Source organism: Coturnix japonica, chromosome 2 (assembly GCF_001577835.2).
Source record: "Coturnix japonica isolate 7356 chromosome 2, Coturnix japonica 2.1, whole genome shotgun sequence".
In the NCBI taxonomy this organism is placed as follows: Eukaryota; Metazoa; Chordata; class Aves; order Galliformes; family Phasianidae; genus Coturnix; species Coturnix japonica.
The window spans coordinates 51,407,482-51,429,774 of NC_029517.1; the positions used below are offsets into that span (position 1 = coordinate 51,407,482).

General features: G+C 40.1%; 2 protein-coding genes across 2 annotated transcripts in view; both read left to right on the forward strand.

The window, feature by feature from the left end:
* ADCY2 (adenylate cyclase 2) overlaps positions 1–10,228 on the forward strand; it is a 197,750-nt gene extending 187,522 nt beyond the window's left edge. Inside the window, 6 exon segments of the mRNA XM_015854447.2 lie at positions 526–672; positions 2,226–2,333; positions 4,323–4,437; positions 6,768–6,803; positions 6,806–6,891; positions 7,834–10,228. Of these exon segments, the coding sequence (XP_015709933.1) occupies positions 526–672; positions 2,226–2,333; positions 4,323–4,437; positions 6,768–6,803; positions 6,806–6,891; positions 7,834–7,986 (645 nt within the window). The 3' untranslated portion in view covers positions 7,987–10,228.
* A 4,089-nt stretch (positions 10,229–14,317) lies between these two features.
* C2H5orf49 (chromosome 2 C5orf49 homolog) lies at positions 14,318–22,127 on the forward strand. The gene is made up of 3 exons (XM_015854401.2): positions 14,318–14,718; positions 17,049–17,165; positions 21,872–22,127. Exons 1-3 carry the CDS (start codon positions 14,545–14,547, stop codon positions 22,046–22,048), a joined length of 468 nt encoding a protein of 155 aa, XP_015709887.1. The 5' UTR covers positions 14,318–14,544; the 3' UTR covers positions 22,049–22,127.
* Positions 22,128–22,293: the final 166 nt, after the last annotated feature.

Below are 22,293 nucleotides of genomic sequence, written 5' to 3' on the forward strand. Positions count from 1 at the left end.
AATTATTTTGTCTTATTAGGCATCTTGTCATTTTTGATTAGGATCTTCAGGGTTGTGTCACATCATGCTTTTGTACTGCACTAGTGCTGAGATTTTGCTTCAATTTTCTAGGTCTTTCTAGTCATTAAAATGATACAGCTAATGATAAATTAGAGACTGTTTTGTAAAATATAGTCTCAGCCATGCAAGCCAAACCAAATTCTCTACTCATCTCAGAATTGATTCCTATCTAATAAATCAGTGAAAAATTTATGCTTACTGAGCAAATATTCAGGTGAAAAAAGGGTTAACTTTAGAATACTACAAAATTTGTCAGCTATGTTGACTATGTTTAACAAGTCTGTATGCTGCTTAAACATCAATAAATGCACACGAAATGCAAAAAATACTTGAACACTGTTTTAAAAGTTTCCATTCATGGCATTACCTTCCTTTTAAGAACCGGGTCACTGCATATTATCAGAGAACCTTATTTAGAGCTGAGTATAATGAGTTTTTTTTTCTTTTTCATTTTCTTTTGGACAGGATCTATATCATCAGTCATATGACTGTGTCTGTGTCATGTTTGCCTCTATTCCGGATTTCAAGGAATTTTACACAGAATCTGATGTAAATAAGGAAGGCTTGGAATGTCTCAGACTGCTAAATGAGATCATTGCTGACTTTGATGATGTATGTACTTCTAACAACAATCAACATATGGTTTCAATCTTAATAACCCAGGGTATGCAACAGTAAGCAAACATACTTGAAAAGGAGAGTGGAAGAGCTGTCAGAAAAGAACTGTTGTATGTCTGGTCGTGTAGAAATTGCTTCCAAGGAGTATTAAAGGAAAAAGAGATTTATGTGGAATAAATGAGCTATCGATCTGACATCATATTCAGGCGCTTTTTGGTCTATATAATGAGAATCCAATGCATGTATCTGACAGGGAAATTCTGCCCTTTATTTGCAGTTCACAAGGCACATTACACGCCATTTATTAACTGTAGTTCCCAAATACTAATGCCAAAGGTAAAGTGCCTAAGTTTGTGCCCTAAATTTTTACATCTTTGGAGAATCCAAAGGAGGGCTTTGAAGGTGCTGAAGGGTCTGTGAGCAAGATGTATGGGGAGTGGCTGAGGCTACTTAATTCAGCCCAGAGCAGTGGAGGCTGAGGGGAGGTCTCATGGTCGCTGCGGCTGCTCACAAGGGGAGTGGATGGGCAACACTGAGCTCTGTTCTTTTTAACAGTGTCAAGGCCTGAGGGATCAGCATGGAGCTGTGTCATGGGAAGGTCAAGTTTGAGATTAGGAGAAAGTTCTTCACTAGGAGGGTGGTTGGGCACTGGAACAGGCTCCCCAGGGCAGTGGTCACAGCCCCAAGCTGCAGGAGTTCAGGAAGTGCCTTGACAATGCTCTCAATCATATACTCTGATTTTTGGGTGGTCCTTTGTGGAGCCAGGAGTTGGACTTGATGATACTTGCAGGGTATTTCCAACTCAGGATATTGTATGATTCTATAACCTGCATTGTTTTGATTATATAATATGTTGATCAGTTGGTATATTGATGACTCATAGGAATGCATAGGTTTTAACATTCCACTCTCCAAGCTACAAGCAAGTGCAGACTGTATAGCTACAGATACACTGTGAAAAGTCATCTCAAAAGGTCTCACTGAGAACAGTATTTGTCTTTAAAAAAGTTGCTGCTGATAAAGATACCCAACGAAGGCGTTAAGAGTGTGTCATGATTCAGAGAACACAGTCTGGATTTGCAGTTCTGCAGCTGTGGAGGGAATTTTAGCAGCAAACCCATTTTGATAACTTTGGAATGTTCAAAACAACCTGGGTTATGAATTAAAATTCTTACCATCTCAACCAGAAGAGATACTTACTTTCAGAAAGCTACTAACATCTTAACCATTGGCTTGCGTAGTGATTTGGTTCCACTATCAAATGAGTGTAAAGTCTATTGATTTTAAGAGCTATATGGACAGTAAGGTGAAGTTCAATCTCCCTAATAGAAATCTACTCCCTTTATGATAAAAAGGTATTTTAGGAGACATGATTTCCCCTTTTCTGGGAACTATCCCTGTATTCGTTCTTTTGTCCATCCTTAAGGCCATCCTGTATATATTTGTGAATCAAAGTACTGATGTTCTTGAATTCTGTTAGAGAAACAAGCACTTAGAACAGCAATGCTGTTAATCTCAATAATGAAGAACTTATTCTTGTTTTCTAGTTATTGTCTAAGCCAAAGTTCAGTGGAGTTGAAAAGATAAAGACCATTGGAAGCACGTACATGGCAGCAACAGGATTGAGTGCTACACCCAACCAAGAACAGTATCAGGTACAGAAAATAAAAATCATGCTCAAGTAAAGCCTAAAATTCTGTTCATTAAACAGCAGCCTACTTACAACAGTGTGGCCTCAATTTTACTTCTTACTAAGTGTATGCTTTTGTTTAGAAGTCTCTGAATTATTTTTCTTCACATTGCATTTTTCAAATGTTGCCTCTGTATTTGTTAAGTGTAAATTTGGCTTTCTACTCTAAATGTAATACAGCATTTTATTGCTACATGCTACAGCAGAAGTAATTGAACTTAGAGTCTAAAGAAGAACATTGGAATCACTATTTTCCATTGAAAGTTGAGTGTGCGGGGTAGCCCTATTAACCATGCACTTAAAGAACCTTCAGGCTCAATGCTTAAAGTAGATTCCTTTGTTTCTGATTTATTTAATATAGTAGGATTGGGAATTGTGTGCAGTCAGTAGAAATGAATTTCAGGGAAGCAATTCATAACTTTGAAGCAAAAGCTTTGCTTTTGCTGTGATCTTTAGATCACTGGTGAGCAACAGAGATGGCAGTAATGAATCAGTATGTTCCCTGATAAGGATTAATGTCTCCTGATAAGCTCATGTTCCTTCTAAAGAGAAGCAATTAACACCTGAACCATAGACCTTAATAATCTTGAGGACCAAAAAGAATAATTTCAAATTAGCCCTGACATTCATTACAGGGAGGTGAAGATGATGAAAGAAATGCAAGACTGTAGACTGGAGAATACACAAAGGAGCTCTTAAACACCAGTAAATTTAGTGTGTGTGCTGCAAGAAATGTATTGTTTGAGTTATTTCTGCAAATTACAAATCAGGAGATCCAAGTCTTAGGGTTCCTTTGGTGATTTAGTACACATGTTGAAATCCATCAAAACTTAGGTCTCTTCAGTCCGGATGCTGCAGGATCCACAGATATTGCTGTGCCTAGTGTGACAATGACTGACAGCAAGGCATATTGCTGAGCACAGTCCCCATTTCAATTCAAGAACTCAGGGAAGACTAAGTGCCTAAAGACAGGGTCTGCATATGTCAGCTGGGTAGGAGACCATCTGTCTTAGCTAGGAGTGAACTCCAAAGGAAACAGACAGGCTTCATTCATCTAAACAACAGTTCTGGCAAAAGCTACTGTCCCACCCAGGCTGATGTATGTACCCTATGAATCATCTCACAAAGTTGTCATCTGTCCATCAACTCTGTCACTTTATCTCAAGGAAGACTCAGTCATTTCTCATAGAGATCTGTAAGTCTAACTCTTAAGAAATCATTCTCTTGTCAGAATCCTACCCGGGGCTGAGGGAGCCTGAAAATCAATTCCCTCTTTAGCCTAGGAGTACTCAAACCAGTGCTTAGAAATCAGGCTACACTGTCAGTATATGATAAAACATTAAGTCTATAGCCTTAGAAACTAACATGCACCCTGGAATAGCAAAATATTGAACAGGGAATGTGTTCCTCCTGCATTTTGTTCATTTTCAGGTCTATTTCATGTTCCCAGATATGCCTCCTTATCTATCTGCCAGATGAGATCAGCTGAGGAACTATTAAAACTGAATCTCATTGGAGCTTAAGCATTAACAAGAGTGCTGAAATGTGCAGCAATGAAAGGAAGGAGTCTCTGTGGGGCTGACCATAAACATCAATTATTATTAAGAGGCATAAAACAGACACTCAGAAAAAATTAATGTACAAATCCTAGGCACACATAGACAGTGAGTGCTGGTAGGACAGATAGCAACTAATCAGTTGCTTGACAGTCAAAAGAATACGTTCTGAATGTATCAACTCTATTCTGCCTTATCATGTAAGTAAAATGCAACGTGGTCTATTGGCCATTGTTCAGTCGAAGTGTTGCTGGAAAGGGCATCATCTTATACATTAGTTTTCTGCTGCAGTCACTCTGGCTTTAGCATATCCCTGAGAGTTCGGCATATTTTGGAAGTGTTCTCATGGGAACTAAAGCTACAGAAAATAATTTTATTCTGTTTGTTTGGCAATTTAGGAACCTGAACGACAGTATATGCACATAGGAACCATGGTGGAGTTTGCATTTGCCTTAGTGGCAAAACTGGATGTCATAAACAAACATTCTTTCAACGACTTCAAGTTACGAGTAGGTATGTATTACAGGAATTGAGAATATGGAGGAGGGGGAGAATATAGCACGATGTTCAAGCAGACTAAAGCATTACTAGAACTGACCAACAGGGCCAAGGAAGTAGATAGCATCACCTTTACCCTGCTTAGAGGCAGTGTCAATGGCTTTGCCAGTGAGCATAGCTGCTGTTGTGGCAAGAAGTGTTTCAAGACAGGAACTCAGAAGAAACAGTATTACTAAGTAAAGAACACTTGGAAAATGTTCTTTACTTGGACCCATGGGGTCCAAAGGAGATACTAGACAGGGCTTTGCAAAACTATATGAATGGCTTTGGAGGACAGTACGTAAAAGGCACAAATGAGGCTGGAGTTTGAAATACTTTAGATGTACTAAACTCAAGCAAGCTTACAATAAAGCTTCCTTCCTGCTGTTAAACACAGGAGGATATTTCACTTCTTTATTATTATTCTGTGTATATTGACAAATGGGAGCAAGGATGTCCAGCTACTAATATTAGGAGTATCGTGTTCCAGCTTCTAATTGCTTCCCTTTGTACTCCACAGTATTAATAAAAATAATAATAATAATTAATTAATAAAAAACACACAAAACAAACAAACAAGCAAAAAAAAAAACAAAAACAAAACAAAAAAACCCACAAAACTCATAGTTGCAGGAAGTCATGCAAAGGATGATGAGATAAATGAATTCAGATCTGATCAAGAACCATATATTCCAAGATGCTTATTTCCTGATAGCAGTACATAGCAGTTTTACGGTGCAGTATGTAACTTGGAAAGTGTGAAATGAAAGCATTAAATAAATATTGGATACCTTCAAATCTCATAAACATGTCTGAAGTATCCAACAGTTATTCTCCTTTCTTGTTTTTCTTGCTGTGTTGCTTGCTTTTCTTCTTGCTTGCTCTTACATTTATTGCACAGTGCCACCCACTGGCTGTGCTTGCTACTTTCTGACCTTAAATATTCCCACGTTCCTTTTTGTTTCATATTAGTTGCCATAGTTAAAAATGAGAAAGCACATCTGAAGCATGCCCCATTCTCAATATGTTCCAGAACTTGATGAGTTTAATAAACATGTAGAGATAGCATATTTTTGTACAGAATAAGAGTTCTGTTCTTGCCGTAGATAATGTTCCATACTTGCAAACATAGTTATGTCAACATACATACTGAATCTGCAAACTGATTACATCAGTGCTGACTCTTATCAAGTAGGGATTAAGAGGTGAAACTTTGAGGGGAAAGATGCTTCTGTAGCATTAAATACTAACAGAGTTTGGCTGAAAATCGTTTTTGTGTGTGTGTGTGTGTGTACCACAATGATGTCTCAGTGGGGAATGAGTTAAGAAAAGTTAAAGAGAGGGTAAAGTGCCTGATGGTTTTTGAGCAGTTTTTTGTGGTTGTTCTGCATTGTATTTTCTGGACTGCACACAAACTGTTTGTCTGTTTCTGAAGTGCTAGCCACCATGTAATCTCCTCCATGCATCATCTCTTCAGGAGCTTCGTCTGGTGAACCAAAAGTAATAAAAGCATAAAAGAAGGAGAAAAATCTCAATTGTCAAATCTTAAGAATCTTATGACAGGGTTGTTGTTCAGGGTTTTGTTTCATTGGTTGGATTAATCAATTTACTTATACATTTATTTTTGCTAAATGAGTCTAAAATAAACTCTAAGAAAACTTTGAAGGAATAATACATTTCAAATGGAGGGTTAAAAAAAAAAAAAAAAAAAAAAAAAAAAAAGCAGCAGCAGCAAGGATTAAATCTTCAAAGGTCCATAGGTCCCAGACTGGCACTTTCACCACCTTAACACAGTAGCGGCACCACTGAGGTCAACTTCTCAGCACCATTTATGGTCGTGAAAGCACCTGATATCCATAGGAACTGCAACCACAGAAATGCATCTTCCTCTGATGTAATCCCCACTTTAAGGACTTGAATGCAAACTGACATTTGTAAAAGCTCAGCCAGCATGCAACCCTAAGATTATAGCAGCTCACTTGGTGTCTTGGTTTTCAACCTTCGTTTGCTGTAAATGCCAGAATGTTCCTCATGCCATGAGATAAAGGTTGAACATATCAAAATTATTCAGGATAGAAAACTAAGTTAAGTTAAACTAAAGTTAGATAAACGTTTGACAATTCTATAACATTCTCTTGCCATAAGGGGTTGGTAAAACAATTGTGAACAGGCTATTAGTTGCTGTACCCGCTAATCAACATGGACCAAATACTGGTGTGTCCACTGACTTGATAATTTTCCAGGTGCACTACTTGTCATCATCTGGTCAATATTCTTTTATAACATAAAGTTCTTATGTTTTTCAGGTATTAACCATGGACCTGTAGTAGCTGGAGTTATTGGAGCCAAAAACCACAGTATGATATCTGGGGCAACACAGTAAATGTTGCCAGCAGGATGGACAGCACTGGTGTCTTAGATAAAATACAGGTAGTCTTGTTCTGTGCTGGTATTTATCTTAATAATGCTTAAAAATCATCATATGCTTGTACATCAGAGATGTTTGTATTTTCGGGGCTGAAGATGTCTACCATAAAAATGACCTTTCAGAAGAAATGGATCTCAGTCAGGAACATAAAGAATGAAAACATACAGAAGAAAATGGGAAGAGAATCAAACCTTTATATTCACCCTACAGAGGAATACAGTGGAGGCAATTATGTGTTTCCTGGAAACATAGCACCAGTTTAAGAGGGGATTTGAGCAAAATAACATTTGTATTCTCTGAATTTCTAAACTCATGAAATATTGGCTACATTATTTGTGAAGATTATTGATCTTAATTATGTCCATAACTACAGTATATCAAGTTAAATCCATGAAGCAGTGATGAAGTGTTATTTTGTTGAAACATGCAGATAAATAATCTTTATGGTTTGCTATCTGTATAGATAAGAGACAGACCTGTATAGAAAAGACCTTCATTTACTAATCTTCCAGAGACTTCATATTCAGGGATCACATTTTAATTCTCTTCCTGGTATGCCTTGCTGCACTTTGGTATCCCACCAGGTATGCAACTGACATCACTCAGGATCTGTGATTGAGACCATTCAGAAATACACAATGCAAAAGTAAAGCTACCTACCAGGTATTGGCCAAGCCTGAAAATAGGAGGGATCTCTAAGCAATGATATCTACAAATACTTGTTTGCCTCACAAAGAAACACGGCTAGGCTGAGAAAGCTGATGCTGTTGATGAACAGCATCTGCCCTGGTGTGCTTGCACCTGAAATGGCAGTACTGCTTCAGTTTGGTTCACAGTCAGTTAGATATTGACTGGTCCCATTAGTCAGGACAGATATTTTCTTTATATTCTGAAAGATGATTCTGCTCCGCTCTTTTCTCAGTGTTGGTTTTGTCTTGTTGCAGGTTACAGAAGAGACAAACAATGTCCTGCAAACACTGGGGTACATGAGCACTTGCAGAGGAATCATAAACGTAAAAGGAAAAGGAGAACTGAAGACATACTTTGTACATACAGAAATGACAAGATCCCTTTCACAAGGGAATGTGGCATCTTGAAGAATGCTTGTATATGTCATTGATACCATATTTTCAGGAAAGTATCACGCACTTTTTAACTACATTTTGGCCCTTAACATGCGTGCTATTTTCTGATATGTGGCACTTATTTTAATATGGCTGCAGAATAGTCCCATGAGCCATCATTTTGCACCTTGATATTCCTGTGTTCAAGGACAGTTGTGATGTACACTATAGGACTGGAAGATTGTACTGCAACTTGCACTGTTATTCCAAGGCAAGAAAAGAAGGAATAGGATTTAAAAGGAGGTAACTCATCCTGAAAGGACTAAAAAGAGATGTTGGTGACAAATGTGGGGAAAAAAGGCAATAAAGCTAGGGGTGCATACTTTTTCCTGATGCATGGTGTTTTCTGGAAAATACAGTCGCTCCCCAATAGCATCCACTAATCTGGTATTAAAGCATACAGTATTTGTAAATAAGTTTACTCGATCCACACATGATTTGGATGTGATCACCAGTTGCATCTCATAGCCAGGGACACGTTGGGTGGCTTGCTGGCATTCTTTCTGAAGAGAGAACTAACAATGCTGGAATAGTTTTGTACAAGCGTGTCAAATGTTTTGAAGCTATTGTCTTTTGTAAGGTTAATTCATTAAAAGTTTATATGTAATTTGTCTTACTGTTGCTGTCTCTTAGTTTTGCTTCCTTCTGTGGCTTCTGTCCCTCTACACCTGTGCGTCTTCTGCTGCAGCTGCTGTATTTTATTCAGTAATTAGCTATTGAAGCAGGCTGTGGCAGCTATCTCCATAGCTTAGGTCATTAATATCTGTAAGATTTGCTACTGCCTTTCAGAAATTGCATCAACTCTATTGTCTTCAGTCCTTCTTGATATCCTAGGCACTTTGCGCTCATTTGGTCCCTAGGTGATAGAGAAGATTTCAAGTCCACAAACATGAAGGGGAACGAAGTGGAGGATACTGGAGACATTAGCAGTGTTGCTATTCTACAATGGGCCTGCAGTGCTTAAACAGTAACTAAGAGAAACTGTAGGAAAGAAGAAACCCTGTGTTTTGTACTTTGACCACCCACCTCTTCTGCCCTTGTATGCCTTTCAGTTATCAATATCCCGATTTCATGGGATATTTAAAATAATCAAATTTATCAGAACATAACTGATACAGGCTGTCTATTTTTGAAGATACAAAAAAAGAAAGAAAGCTATTTTGTGGATATTCAAGATTAACTTAAATCCTGTTGAATAGTAACTTGCAGATTTTCATAGATGATCAAATGTGAAAGACTGAAAAAGCAGGTAAACATGCTCCATTGAAGGCACTACAAAGACTTTATTTTCTGCCATGGTATTGAAATGTAAAGAGTATTCATTGAACAATCTTTTAGATTTCTCATTTGTGAAACATTTATATACATTTGTATTGCATTAGTTTCCTTTCAGAAGGAGTTCCCAAAATATTCCCCAAATAAATGGCATCAGGCTGCTCAGTCTCACTGAGTGTGGCAAGGTTACCAACAGCCGCCATCTGCCCTCTAGCAAATTGGAATAGCAGTCAATCTTGAAATGTCAACATTTGGAGTAAAATAGCCACCCTGAACGTTTATTTCTTCAATTAAAAATTAAATTAAATTGGGGAAAATAAAAAATAACTTCAATTTTGAATGTACTCTGAGCCTTTAAAATCATTCTAGTGTTATCACAAGTCAAAGCAATCATTTCTCACTGTGGATGAAAACCCTGTAAGTTGATTATATTGTACTGTCATATATATGTGCAGCTTTCAGGTATAACCTGTATATTCAGGGTTTGGTTTTCATTTGCAACATCAGTAAACTCTGTACTTAATTTGATAGACTTGTTTCTATGATTTTTATAAAAGTTAAACTATATTATATTTCTGTAACCCGTAAAATGTTAAATTATTTGAATAGCTGTGAGCTGACCGGTCCAATGAAGTGTAAAGATAAGTATGTGGCCTCCGAGAACGTGTTGAAAATGCCCTTGTCTGTGACAACCTGGTGCCCTGGTAATACTCTGGTATTCTCTCATTTTGTACTTGCATTCTAACTCTCGCTACTGTGTAGCCACATCCTGCTAAAGAACAAAAAAATGGGCAAAAGGTGAATATACGTGTAGTATGATGCCCAAAGAAGGGTGCATATTATCCTTTCTCCAGCCTTTAGTTGCTGAGTATTATTATCTTTCTAGTGCCAAGAAGCTATTTGTATCCAATAAATATTTTTTGTCTTCCAAAGCACTTTACATCTACTGTCTACACTGTTTTATTCTTCCCCTGTCTAGATTGACCCAGAGATCATCTTTCTTCTGCAGAAATTGCATATTCCACAATAACTGGATATAACACTACATGATTGTCACTGTATAACATGAAAGTTTTCTCATAATCATATTTTCTATGTAACTTTAAGGTTTCAGTTCTACAACTTTCATGCTGATGCTGTAGTTTACAGGTCACTAGCAAGTCATAAAGGACATGAGTTTCATAAGCAGAATGCAAGAGTGCTCAACAACATGAGGCAGCAGCAGCCACACAATGAATATAAGAGTGATTCACTCTGATCTGGGAAAACGAAACCCAAACATGAACTCTTTGGGAGACTGCTGGATTTCTGTATCAAAGACAGTGCTATGTGCCCATTTATAAAGGACTACCAAGGGGCAGGAAGAAATACTAGGCTTGCAGATATTTTTCTTGACTACAAACATAGTTGTGATCATCTGTAAAGTAATCCTATTTAAATACTGTTTCCAGAGATAGACATTAGCATCCTATTTATCCTGTATGCAAAGCATTATTCTCTTCATATTCCTTTATGGTTTATCTATTTCATAAACTGTCTACATACCTTACCTTTTCCCACTGAGGCACAGGTAGCAGTTCAGCCTGCTCATTTCTAAACAGATGGCTGCGCACATTCGTAGGCAGAGGTGCTGAAATCCTGTCATATTGTTTTCAGAACCTTGTATCAGGACAAACAATTAGCCATATCATCAGGATTATTTGCATGCTGACAGATTTACTGTTTTACATGATGATTACCTTGTCCTTTGATAATTAATTTTCCTTTTCATTGTACTTCACTATGAAGCTTTTTTTCCTCCTGCAAGTGACAGTCTGTCAGTCATTCAGGGCCTTGAAGAAACAAGTACTTCTGTGAAATGCTTGATTTGAGGACCAAACCTATTACAGCAGAAACTGGACAGTTTTAGAGCCATCTGTGTTTCAGTTTCTTTTTCAAGGATGATGGCTCACAGCATTTGTTGGAAAGGCTGTCTCTCCTTCATGGCTCAGGAACACATGACATTCTGATACATGCTGAGGCCAAACAGCAAGGACAGGAGCTGAATTGCTGAGCCTTGATTTAACAGCTGCCTAGCCATCTCTGCTGTAAGTGCCACCAGCTTGAAACAGGTATGTCACCTGGCAGTACAAAGACTGCTACTGTGTTTTTTCTGCATTTCAATAGCTTGTCTAGTTACATGTCATCTGTCTTCTTGGGTCCATTCTGTCACTATCTGTCCCATCATTGTCTCCTATGTGACCATTTGCCTCACAAATTAATTTGAGGATTTTTCTTGCTAAGGTTTTCCAACAACCAGTTTGATATTTCAGAACAGTCACCTTGCCTTTGAGACATTGTTATAAGTATAAAAGCTATAGGGAAGGGAGCGGGGATGAGGGAATAGTTCAGTTGGAAGGAACATTCAGAGATCATTTAGCCCAACCGCCTGAACATTCCGGGGCTCACCAGAAGTCAAAGCATGTTACTGGAGGGCATTGTCCAAATGCTTCTTAAACACTGAAAGGCATAGGGCATCAACCATCTCTCTAAGAAGTCTGTTCCAATGTTTCACCACTCCCACAGTGAAAAAAGGCATTGTGCTTTGTGCTTTTCCCATGTGTCCTCTCATTGGTGACCAGAGACTAGAGCCTGGCACCTCATTCTGTACTTCCCCTTCTTAGGGACCTGCAAAGAGCAATGAGGCCACTTCTCAACCTCCTCCAGACTAGACAACTCAAGTACCCTTTTAACAGCTTTGTTGCCCTCCTCTAGATGCTTTCAAGGACCTTAAAATTCATTTTACATTGTGAAGCATAGATCTGCACAGAATCACCTCCTTTGACCAGCTGGCAATGCTGTCTTCAATGCACCCCAAAATGCAGTTTGCCCACTTGTCCATCAATGCATACTGCTGGCTCATGCTGCCACCAGCACCCCCAAGGCCTTTCCTCTTGAGATGCTCTCCAGCCATTCTTCTCCCAGTCTGTACCTGCAGACTGGGACCAGTTGCAGAACCTAGCATTTTACTTTGTTGTAATTCATGCTACTGATCATACCCAACCCTCCAGTCTTATCTAGATCCCTCTGCAAACCCTCTGATCCCTCTAGAGTCAACAACACCTCCCAGTTCGGTATCATCAGCAAACCTGCTAACCTGCATTGAGCTTCTGCATCCAGATCATTGATAAAAAACATTAAATAGAACTGTCCCCAGAACTGAACCTTGGAGAATGCTGCTACTGACCAGCTGCCAGTATAATGTAGCCCCATTCACACGTAGGACACTTTAAGCTCTGTTGTTCAGCCAGATCATCACCCAGAGTAGTTTGAACCTGTTTATCACACCGTTGCACAATTTGTCCAAAAGGATGCCATGACAGACAGTATCAAAGGCCTTAGTTCCAGAAAGAATATGTGCAATGCCTCTCCTTCACCCACCAAGGGGTTAGAGGACTTTTCCATGTTGGCTGTGTCTTTGTTCTTCAGGTGCCTTTCAGTATCCCCAGGACAACCTTCTCCCTAACATTTCCAGGGACCAAAATGAGACTACTATGTCTGTAGCTTCCTGGATCTTCTCTCACAACCTTATAATTTCTCATCTGTCACACCCAGAGCAGAATCAGAAAGAAACATTTCAAATGTGACTTCAGGAATCCTGTGTAGCTTAGTTTAGACTTCTGGTGAACAATCTCTTGTGGCTCTATTTACAGCTACAGCTGAGCTGCCTTTTATAAAATGGTTTGCAGCCTCTTCATGCTTTTACTAAACTACAGAACAGCACTTGCACAGTGACATACATATCTCTGTGTAGGAAGCTGATGTCAGACAGCTATTGTTTAAAACTCCACTGCTTGCATATTCTGTGGTAATTTGACTAAAGTTACAAGGAGAGCCCTAATTGGTAGAGAGATATTATTAGATAAGCAGATGGAAATTGTCATGAATGATTTAAAGTCTATAGAGTACAAATTTCTCTCCATTGCACTTAAAAAGAAGCAAGATGCTAGCTACATTATTCAGTTTATCAGTGGATGGAGAATGGAAGCTATGTAGTAGAAATGGGAGGTTTACATCATACATGGGCTCAACATGCCTACAAGAATTGGTTATAAAGATTTAGGTATCCCGAATGCTTTGTTTTTCAATTGATGTTCAGTAAAAATCAAGATGTCTGAAAGACTCCTGTTGTGAAAGAGCTTGCAAAAAAAACAAATACTAACAGTTATAATAATGGCAGTGTTGCACCTATGACACTAGTACTGCAGTTGTCAAAAAGAGCAGCAACATAGGTAGAATCATAGAATATCCCAAGTTGGAAGGGACCCATAAGGCTCACTGGGTCCAAGTCCTGCTTCCACACAGGACCACCTAAAAATGAGATCATATGTCTGAGGGCAGTATCCAAAAGCTATTTGAACTCCACCAGGCTGGTACTATGACCACTGCCCTGGGCAGCCTGTGCCAAGGTACAAAATGAAGTGAGTCACATATCCCTAGGCAGTACAGGAGGAAAGAGAACAGACAGTTACATGCATGTATTAATATAAAATAAGCAAAACATGAATATTGAAACTAGGAGCCAGGTGTTACTGGGGCAGAGCAATTTTAGAGCTAATCTAATGGTTGTACCTGGGAGTTGTTCACTTTCAATGCCCAAAACATGAGCATGCAAGATTTCAAATCATACTTCCTGAAAGGGCTAAAAGACAGAAAAACATGCCCACCTCGGCACTGAGCATTAACAGAAGACACCCCAGGTTTCCCAAGATACAGATGCCTCATTCTGTGGGAAATACCATGTTTTGGTGTGCATGTTATTCAGCCTATCCAAGCATGAAAACTTCCCCACAGAAAGGATTTTTTTGGCAAAGGGACAAAAACAAAACAAACAAACAAACAAACAAACAAACAAACAAACAAACAAACCACTCTTTTGGCCCAGTTTTGTTCTCATATTCTTCCCCAGCCTCCAGAGACAGGAATGAGGCAGGAACTATAAGAAGGAAGGTGTCAGAGGCCACACTGGCCTGGGTGCAGGTGAGGGGAGGCAGCTCTGAGGCTGCTGCTTAAAGCCGTGTTAAAACCTCGTGCATCATGCTCGTGAATGTTGCATATCCAGGTTTAATACGTGACCAGGTCTTCCCTGGGCCGAGGCGAGGGCTCTGCCTTGTCAAACCGCCTCACCCTCGAGGGTTCTGAACCTGGTGCTTCCCCCCCTCGCCGACCCGTTCCGCGGTGCCGTGAGACGGCAGAGCGTTACCGGGTAACGGTAACATGGCGTCCACCGACACAGCCGGTGCAGGGGAGCAAGAAGGGGACGTGGAGGAAGACGGCAGCGGGTTGGGGAGGAAGCGCCCACCTCCCGTCTCCTCTCTGTCTGCCTTCAGTTACATCCCACCCCGGCGGGAAGGCCCGGCGGAGTTGAGCTACTTCCACCGGGTGCCCCAGGTGAGGAGTAGCTGGGCGGAGCATAGAGGTGGGCTCCTAGATAGAAAGCAAAGCGCTCTTGTGGGTGGGAAAGAGGTTTTGTGGCCGGAAAGAGTTTCCAGGGTGTGAATTACAGGCTGAGGAGGAAAAGATAGTAAGGGAATGGATGCCCAGATAAATGCAGATAAACGATTGCCCAGAGGCTGCACAATCCCAATTGTTCAGACTGGAGAAGAGGAGGCTTAGGGGAGACCTAATCACTCTCTATGACTCCCTCGAAAGGAGCTTGTGGCCAAGTGGGGGTCGACCTCTTCTCCCTGGTAACAGTGATAGGACAAGAGGGAATGTCTTCAGGTTGTGCCAGAGGAGGTTCCGTTTGGCTATTAGGAATAATTTATTCTCAGAAAGAGCAGTGAGGCAGTGGCACAGACTGCCCAGGGAGGTGGTGGAGTTATGGTCTCTATGGGTGCTCAAGAGCCATGTTGATGTGGCACTGAAGGACGTGGATGGTGGGGATGAGCTGATGGTGGGTCTGGATGATCTTAGAGTTATTTTCTATATTCTATGATTCTGTGACACTTTCTGCCAGCACTGTTTCTGTGGCATTGTGTGGCTGTTGTGTGGCATTCGTTGTCTAAAATGATTTGCCATTTTAGAGTCAGTCCTGTGGATTTCAGCATTACTTTGGGAATGTGCTCAGGGCCAAATGTTAAGAAGCACAGGTGGTGATGTGCATAACAGAACATGGTAGGCAAATAACAACATGAGTAGGGTTGGGGAAGGTCAGAGGGCTTGGCTGATGCGCTTGGGGTTGATTGGAACTGGCAGGGAGAATGGCTATCCAGGCTGGGTGGAGTTAGCAACCATATGCTGGTATTTTTGTTTACAATACAAAATGTGCTTTCACACTCCCAGTGACATGGTTTGTAAAATAAATAAGATTACTTTAAAAAATGAAAAAGACCTGTATGTCAGAGGCTGAAGCAGAGAGAAACAGAGAAAAATGTTTTAGCATGTGTCCCAAAGCCAGAAATTTCCACCTCTTAATCCTTTGGCTGACAACTACTCCCTGTACTACTTTACATATGTTATCATACCCAGCTGATGTCCTGCTTCCTCTTCTGTGACATGGAGAAAGCTTTTATCTATTTTTTGTGTGGTTGGAATATTAATGTGTATTTGCAAAGTGCTTAGCCTCAGAAGCAGTACACGGAGGATGCCCCATCGCTACAGTCTAGTAAGTCTGCATTTTATAACAGAGAAATAACAGCAAAGAGTTATCAGTATTTGTAGCACAGAATTGTCTATGCACTTGAACATGCCTGAAATTTTGTGAGGCTTGATGATTTCTGAGGAATGAAGGGATGTACAGGTTGAAAATCAAACCACCTTTTGGCAGGACCAAGAAGTAGAGCTATGCTTCCAAAAGAAACCTGTGATTGTGGTGATACACTGCTAACATTCTTACCTGAGATTTCCTTCTGAGGGAACCATGATAGCCTTCTTGGCCTGCCCTGACTTGGATGTTTTTGGAGAACAGTAGTGGAGACAATCAAAGGATATGAATTCTCCAAAGGCTAAATTAAGCACACTGTAAAATTAGAGGTTAAAAAATGCACAATTTTTCAAGTTTGTAGGAAGTCATGCATAAAACCAGTAATGCATTGACTTGTTTGCCAGAATACAAACTTTTTAATGAAGAGCATAAACAACTGACAGCGTATTACAAGAGGGCATTTTGTCCTTTCCTTGAGAATGTTTTTTGTATTTGAAATTTCTCCACTGATAACTTTTTTTTTTTTCTTTATTGGATTTCACTAACGTATTTTTTAGCAGATCAAATCTTTTGTGTTATTCAGCTGCAACTCTGTCAACAGATATAATAAATACAATAATGTTCTGGGTTGTGGCTTGCTTTCCTTTCATGTGTGTCAGATCACAGGATTACCACTGTGGCTGGTTTCTGAACTCTTCTCAGTTCTGCTTTAATTAGGAATTAAATGGTGGTTCCACTATGGGACACCTTCACATTTTTCATTCCAAATGAATTTTCTATCCAAAAGTTTCAACAGATTGCAGGGAAAAAACTGAAGTAATTTGCCATGAGGGAAATTTCAAAGATGAACGGATTAAAAATAAAAAATCACATATCATTCAGTTTTTTTTATTACAAGTTATTTCAGAAGAATGACCCAACCTTGCTAATGGTAGCTCAGATGTATTACAGTTGTCATACTCTAATGTTATGTGTCCACTGATTTATTATTGAATCCTCTGTATGCATTCTGTATCCTATGAATTTAAATAGGACTGTTATTTAGCCTTTTTTTTTTTTTTCTCCTTTTCTAAAGACAGGAGGGGTTTCTACTTACGATTCCATTTTTAAGAGACCAGAAGGTTACAATGCAAAACTTCATCGATGTGACAGAGAACATGCAAGGAGTCGTGGCCTTAACGTTAATGATGAGGTAATCCTCCAATAATTTCAGAATTATTTTTTTTAAAGGTGCTTTATACATTTTGACATGGCTGGAGATAAGTGAAGACACCTGAGCTAGCTCTTGCTCTTTGTGTCCTGTAGATTTCCAGATCACAAACCTTATTTAAGTTAAAGAGTAGAGGAAAGATGTGCACAGGGAGCCAGACCCTCTTTTACAGAGTTTCAGGGTTACCTCTGATTAATCTCTGCCTCTTCTGAGTTTGCAGTTCTGGTTGTTCTGCAGCTACTTATACACTGCTGAAAACTCTTCTACCTGAGAGGGATGGAGCTAAGGGCTGCACCTCACCTCCAGTCCTGTGATACTGATATCCTCATTCCCTGCACCTTACTGTGTGAATCAATGCTTGCTGAGTCATCTCAAGATTCTAAAACTGGTATGCTTGTTGATCACATTTACACCAGTTTGCCCTGCAGAAAGGGAATTCCTAGGGAGCTCATGCTAAGGAGAGATCATTCAGACAACCACAGACATGCCTGGAAAAGGCTAACTGAAGCAAAAGCATTTAAGGATAGAATTTGGGTTTAGTGTGTAGCCTGATAAGTAAGGAAGTAAGCAACCATATTTTTAAACAGCTGCCTTGAAAATGGGAATACTATAATATATATACTTAGATATAAAGATATACTTTTTCCTTGCAACATATGAATGATACGTATATATGCACACACAGATACAGAGGATGTCATAAAAAAAAAAAAAAAAAAAGATGAAGCATAACCTCTGTGTCTTAATGGCCTATAAACTGCAGTGGATTAATAAGATAGAAAGATGACGATAGGCTAAGAATTGCTTCCTCTGTTAGGTATGATAGACATAGAAGAAGGAAGACAGAGAAAGAAAGAGAGAGGTGGAGGGATTAACCCACCTGCAAATCTGCAGGAGGCCAATCCAATGAAAAATGAGCCACCTCCTAGCCAGTATCAAACCCAGTATCCAAGTGAGATGTTTATGTAAAAACAGTTTTATTAATGAAGCATTAAAGTTTCTTTCTTACTCAGATTTTGCTTCCCTTCAGTACAAGAAGAAGTCACCTTCTTTAAAAGTTTACTTGCTAAAGCAAGTGCTTATAGGCCAGAATGCATAGTAGTCCTGCTGGGTAGTGCACACGAGTGACTGCCTGGGAACTGTTCTAAACAGGTGTCCCTTAATCCAGTCCTTTAATTAGCATGGAGGCACATCAAAGCCACAGCTGTTAAATGATGCAATATGATCCTCATGCATGGGATGACACCCAACACTGGATTTACCCATAACTAAATGCAGGTCACGTACTCAGCTCCTGCTCCTTAGTTACCTCAATGGCTCTCACAGACCTTGTATAATACCAACTATTTTATGAAATATAATAAATAAAAATGCTGAAATTGACATTGTTCTAATACAACACTGGAAGGAGACAGGTGGGATTCTTTACAGTACACTTCTTTCTTTGAAGTGGAAAAATCCCAAATCACTACAAGCAAGCCTTGCCTTTCCTGCAGAGCGTGGGCTTGCCCTGGGAATCCAACAGTACAATCATAGCTCAGTTTAGCTGCACATAATGCAGTGACTAGAGCAAGAGTGTTTGCACATGGTTGCTATTGCTGATTTCAAGTGTTAACAGTGATAGAATTACATGCTGTGAAGGCATATAATGGGATACTTTCCAGCCAACTGTGGAAAATTTGGTATCTGTTGAATGCAGAACCTTAAAAATGACGGAATACTGGTGCATAGTCAGTACTATGCTACCAAGGATGCTGAAAATTGAATCTTAAAGGATTTCTTTTAAAGGAAAAATTAACTACCTACAGTCACATACTGCTACTTGTCATTGGCAAGCAAAATCTTTTTTGGCTAGCAAAGACTATTTTGATGTTACAAAGACTATCTCATCTCTGTGTCTGGTATGATCATGGAGCAAATCCTCCTGGAAATTATACTAAGGTACATGGAAAAAATGAAGCTGATTGATGACAGCCATCATGGCTTCACTAAGGGGTAAATCATGCCTGCCAAGTTTGGTGGCCTTCTACGGCAGGGTTACAACACTGGTGGATAGGGGAAAAGCAACTGATGTCATCTACGTGGACTTGTGCAAGCTGGTATTGAATGCTTTGTACAACATTCTTGACTCTAAAACTGGAGAGTTCTAGGTTTGACCCATGGACCATTTGGTGGATAAAGGAATTGGTTGGATGGCTGCAAAGAGTTGTGGTGAATAACATGATGTCAGGTAACAAGTAACCAGTAACAGTGAGGCAGTGGTGGTGTGTTTCAGCAGTGGTGACAGTGGGTCACCTCTGCTGGTGCAGATTATTATGAGTACAGCATGCAGGCTTTTGTTCATTCCTAGTGAAAATGTATAGCTAACGTTGATGTCTGTGCTGAAAAAGTGTTTTGTAGCTGAGAATTTGCTCTATTAAATCATGTTATTGTGCTCTTTGTATCGGTTGTAGTTTCCATGGAAATAATTAGGAGGCATTAATTTCAGAGCCACCTAGAGCAGCTTGAGACAATTCCTCTTCAGTCAGTGCAGCCCAGTCAAGCCAAAAGGCTGGACACTCATGGACTAGGTGATGAGTGGATTGAGAGCAGCCCTGAGGAGGAGTACCTAGGGGTCTTGGTTGATGAGAAGCTCAATATGAGTCAGCAGCTCAGAAAGCAAACTTGATGTATCCTGAACTGTATGCAACAAAGTGTGATCATCAGGGCAGGGGAGGTAATTCCCCTCTCTGCTCCACTTTTGTGAGACATTACCTGCAGTACTGCATTCAGCTCTGGGGCCCCCAGCATAAGAACATGGATCTGTTGGAGTGAATCCAGAGGAAGACCATTAAGATGATAAGAAGGTTGGAGCACCTCTCCTATAAAAACAGGCTGAGGGAGCTGGAGTTGTTCAGGCTGGAGAAGAGAAGGAGCAGTATTCTAGTACCTAACGGAGGCCTACAAGAAAGCTGGAGAAGGAATCTATCAGGGTGTTTTAAACTTAAGAGGGTAGATTTAGATTTGATGCTAGGAAATTCTTTGCTCAGAGAGCAGTGAGGCAGTGGCACAGGCTGCCCAGAGGAGCTGTGAATGCCCCATCCATGGATGTGTTGAAGGCCTGGTTGGATGGGGCTCTGGGCAACTGGGTTGAAAGTTGTCTTGCCATGGCAAAGAGGCTCAAACTAGATGGTCTTTAAGATCCCTTCCAACCCAAACTCTTCTATGATTCTGTGAGTGGTTCTGTAATTTCTTCAATGTTTATATGCAGGTGGGCAGAGGGGGACAAAATGGTCTGACATTTCTTTTCCTGCCATTCTTCTCAGTTGTTGATTTTTTTTCTGGTGGGGTTCAAAGTTGCTGAGCTGAATGGCATTTAATGGTGTCATGCAAGATAAGCAGATGAGCTGGCAGGAGAGTTGAAGGAAGAATAGTTGCTTGTTCTATTTGATTTGGGGGAAAAAAAAGGTGGGGGGGCAGGGGGGGAGAGGTGTTGTAGAGGGGAACAGTGCTTAGTACAGCATCTTTCCAACAATCCCAGATTTAGATTTGTCCATCTTTCAGGATATGTTACACCTGACTGCCCTGCTGTGAGGCTGTTTGGACCTCTGCTTCATCTTGCATTCTCACAAGAGCTGTGGTGGTTCATGTGCTTCAGAGGTTCTATCATAAATTTTAATACGACTCAGACTTGTGTTGTAGCAAAAGAGCTCATTTACTTGCACCTCAACTGTGGTGTGGGGTCTGCATTTTTGGTTCTCCTTGTAGATGTTATTTATGTTATAGTACTAGGCAAATACGTTGGAGACCGGGGCTTATTGTATTAGCCAGTGTGCAAACATACAAGCAGCCTGATAAATCTGAGACCTTTGGCTGGGGAAAGCAAAACAAACAAATCCTGCCTGCCTTTCCCTTCTGACTCCAGAGCTCCCTGTTGCTGCAGCACAGGAAGGAACTGCAGATTGCAGATAGCAATTGTATGGTCACTTAAAATGCAGTTTATTAAGGACGGGCTTAGAATAATCTTGTCTTGAATGGATTATTTTTTACCAATCTCACTTCTTATCATTGCAGAGCAGTTATTTCTATAATCTTTGAGCTACAAAGCGTTTTAGTAAAACCTTTCATTGTGCAGAAATCCAGTAGCATATGCTTTATGTCTCTTGGGGAAAAGCTGCATGGGCCAGTTGTGCAGATTTTATTTAGGCTATTTTGTCTGTGTGTAGTGGTTACACTGAATTGTGCAAACAAACTCCTGTAATAAGGTACATAAATCTTTAGTTTTCATATTTGAGCAAGTCAGTGCACAAGTAAAGAAAAAAAATGCAATCTGTGCTATTTCCCAGTAATGTGGCGTTTACTTTGCCAGTAATCACACAGTGTGAGGGTGTGTATGTTTTGTGTGTGCTGGGGTGTGTGTGGGTGGATGGGTGTGTGTGTGTTTATGTAGGTTAGGTGTTGGGGGGGGGGGGGGGCACAATTCCATGTCTTATCATCATCCAGCAATATTATTAATGTACATAAAAGAACTAGGTTAGGAATGGAACAGTGAGAGTGCAGATCACTACTACATAAATATACCTTTGTATAGCAGATGCTGTACAGTTCCATCTGTTCTCTTGCCCCAAGGCACAGTACATTTAGCAGTAGTTAACTGCCAAGTGTTCACTCTGTGATATTCTCATCAGGAGAATGTTACATTTTCACAGGAAATGGCAAGACCTGTCGCTGTTTTGTCATCTTCAGAGTATGGGAGACGCTTAAATAAGGACGCAGAGCAGGAGAGCCGAAGTCATGGAAGGGTTAATTGCGTGCAGGCAGAATTCTACAGGAAAAATGGCATCACCTGCTTAATGGAAACACGTTCTCCAAGCCTGGATCCATGATAAAATCTCTTACAGCTAACATTGCCAGCAACGTTTGTGTGCAAAAAAAAAAAAAAAAAAGACCTGTCAAAATGCAAAATAGCGCTTCTGCTGTTTCCTTTGCGTTTTCATTAACAAAAATGATTTATATGAAATAACTGCACTTTTCCTCATGCTGTTTCAAATGTTTGTTTTCCCCTTTTAGCCTCATAGAAGTCTCATGTAGAACATCCACAAAAGCTGAACATTTTAGGAAATGACACTGG

Excerpts from the sequence above, each read along its gene's own strand:
- C2H5orf49 (XM_015854401.2), top strand. The coding sequence starts at position 14,545 with ATGGCGTCCACCGACACAGCCGGTGCAGGGGAGCAAGAAGGGGACGTG. Across the intron at positions 14,719-17,048 it reads ACTTCCACCGGGTGCCCCAG|ACAGGAGGGGTTTCTACTTA; the intron begins GTGAGGAGTAGC and ends CCTTTTCTAAAG. Across the intron at positions 17,166-21,871 it reads GCCTTAACGTTAATGATGAG|GAAATGGCAAGACCTGTCGC; the intron begins GTAATCCTCCAA and ends ACATTTTCACAG.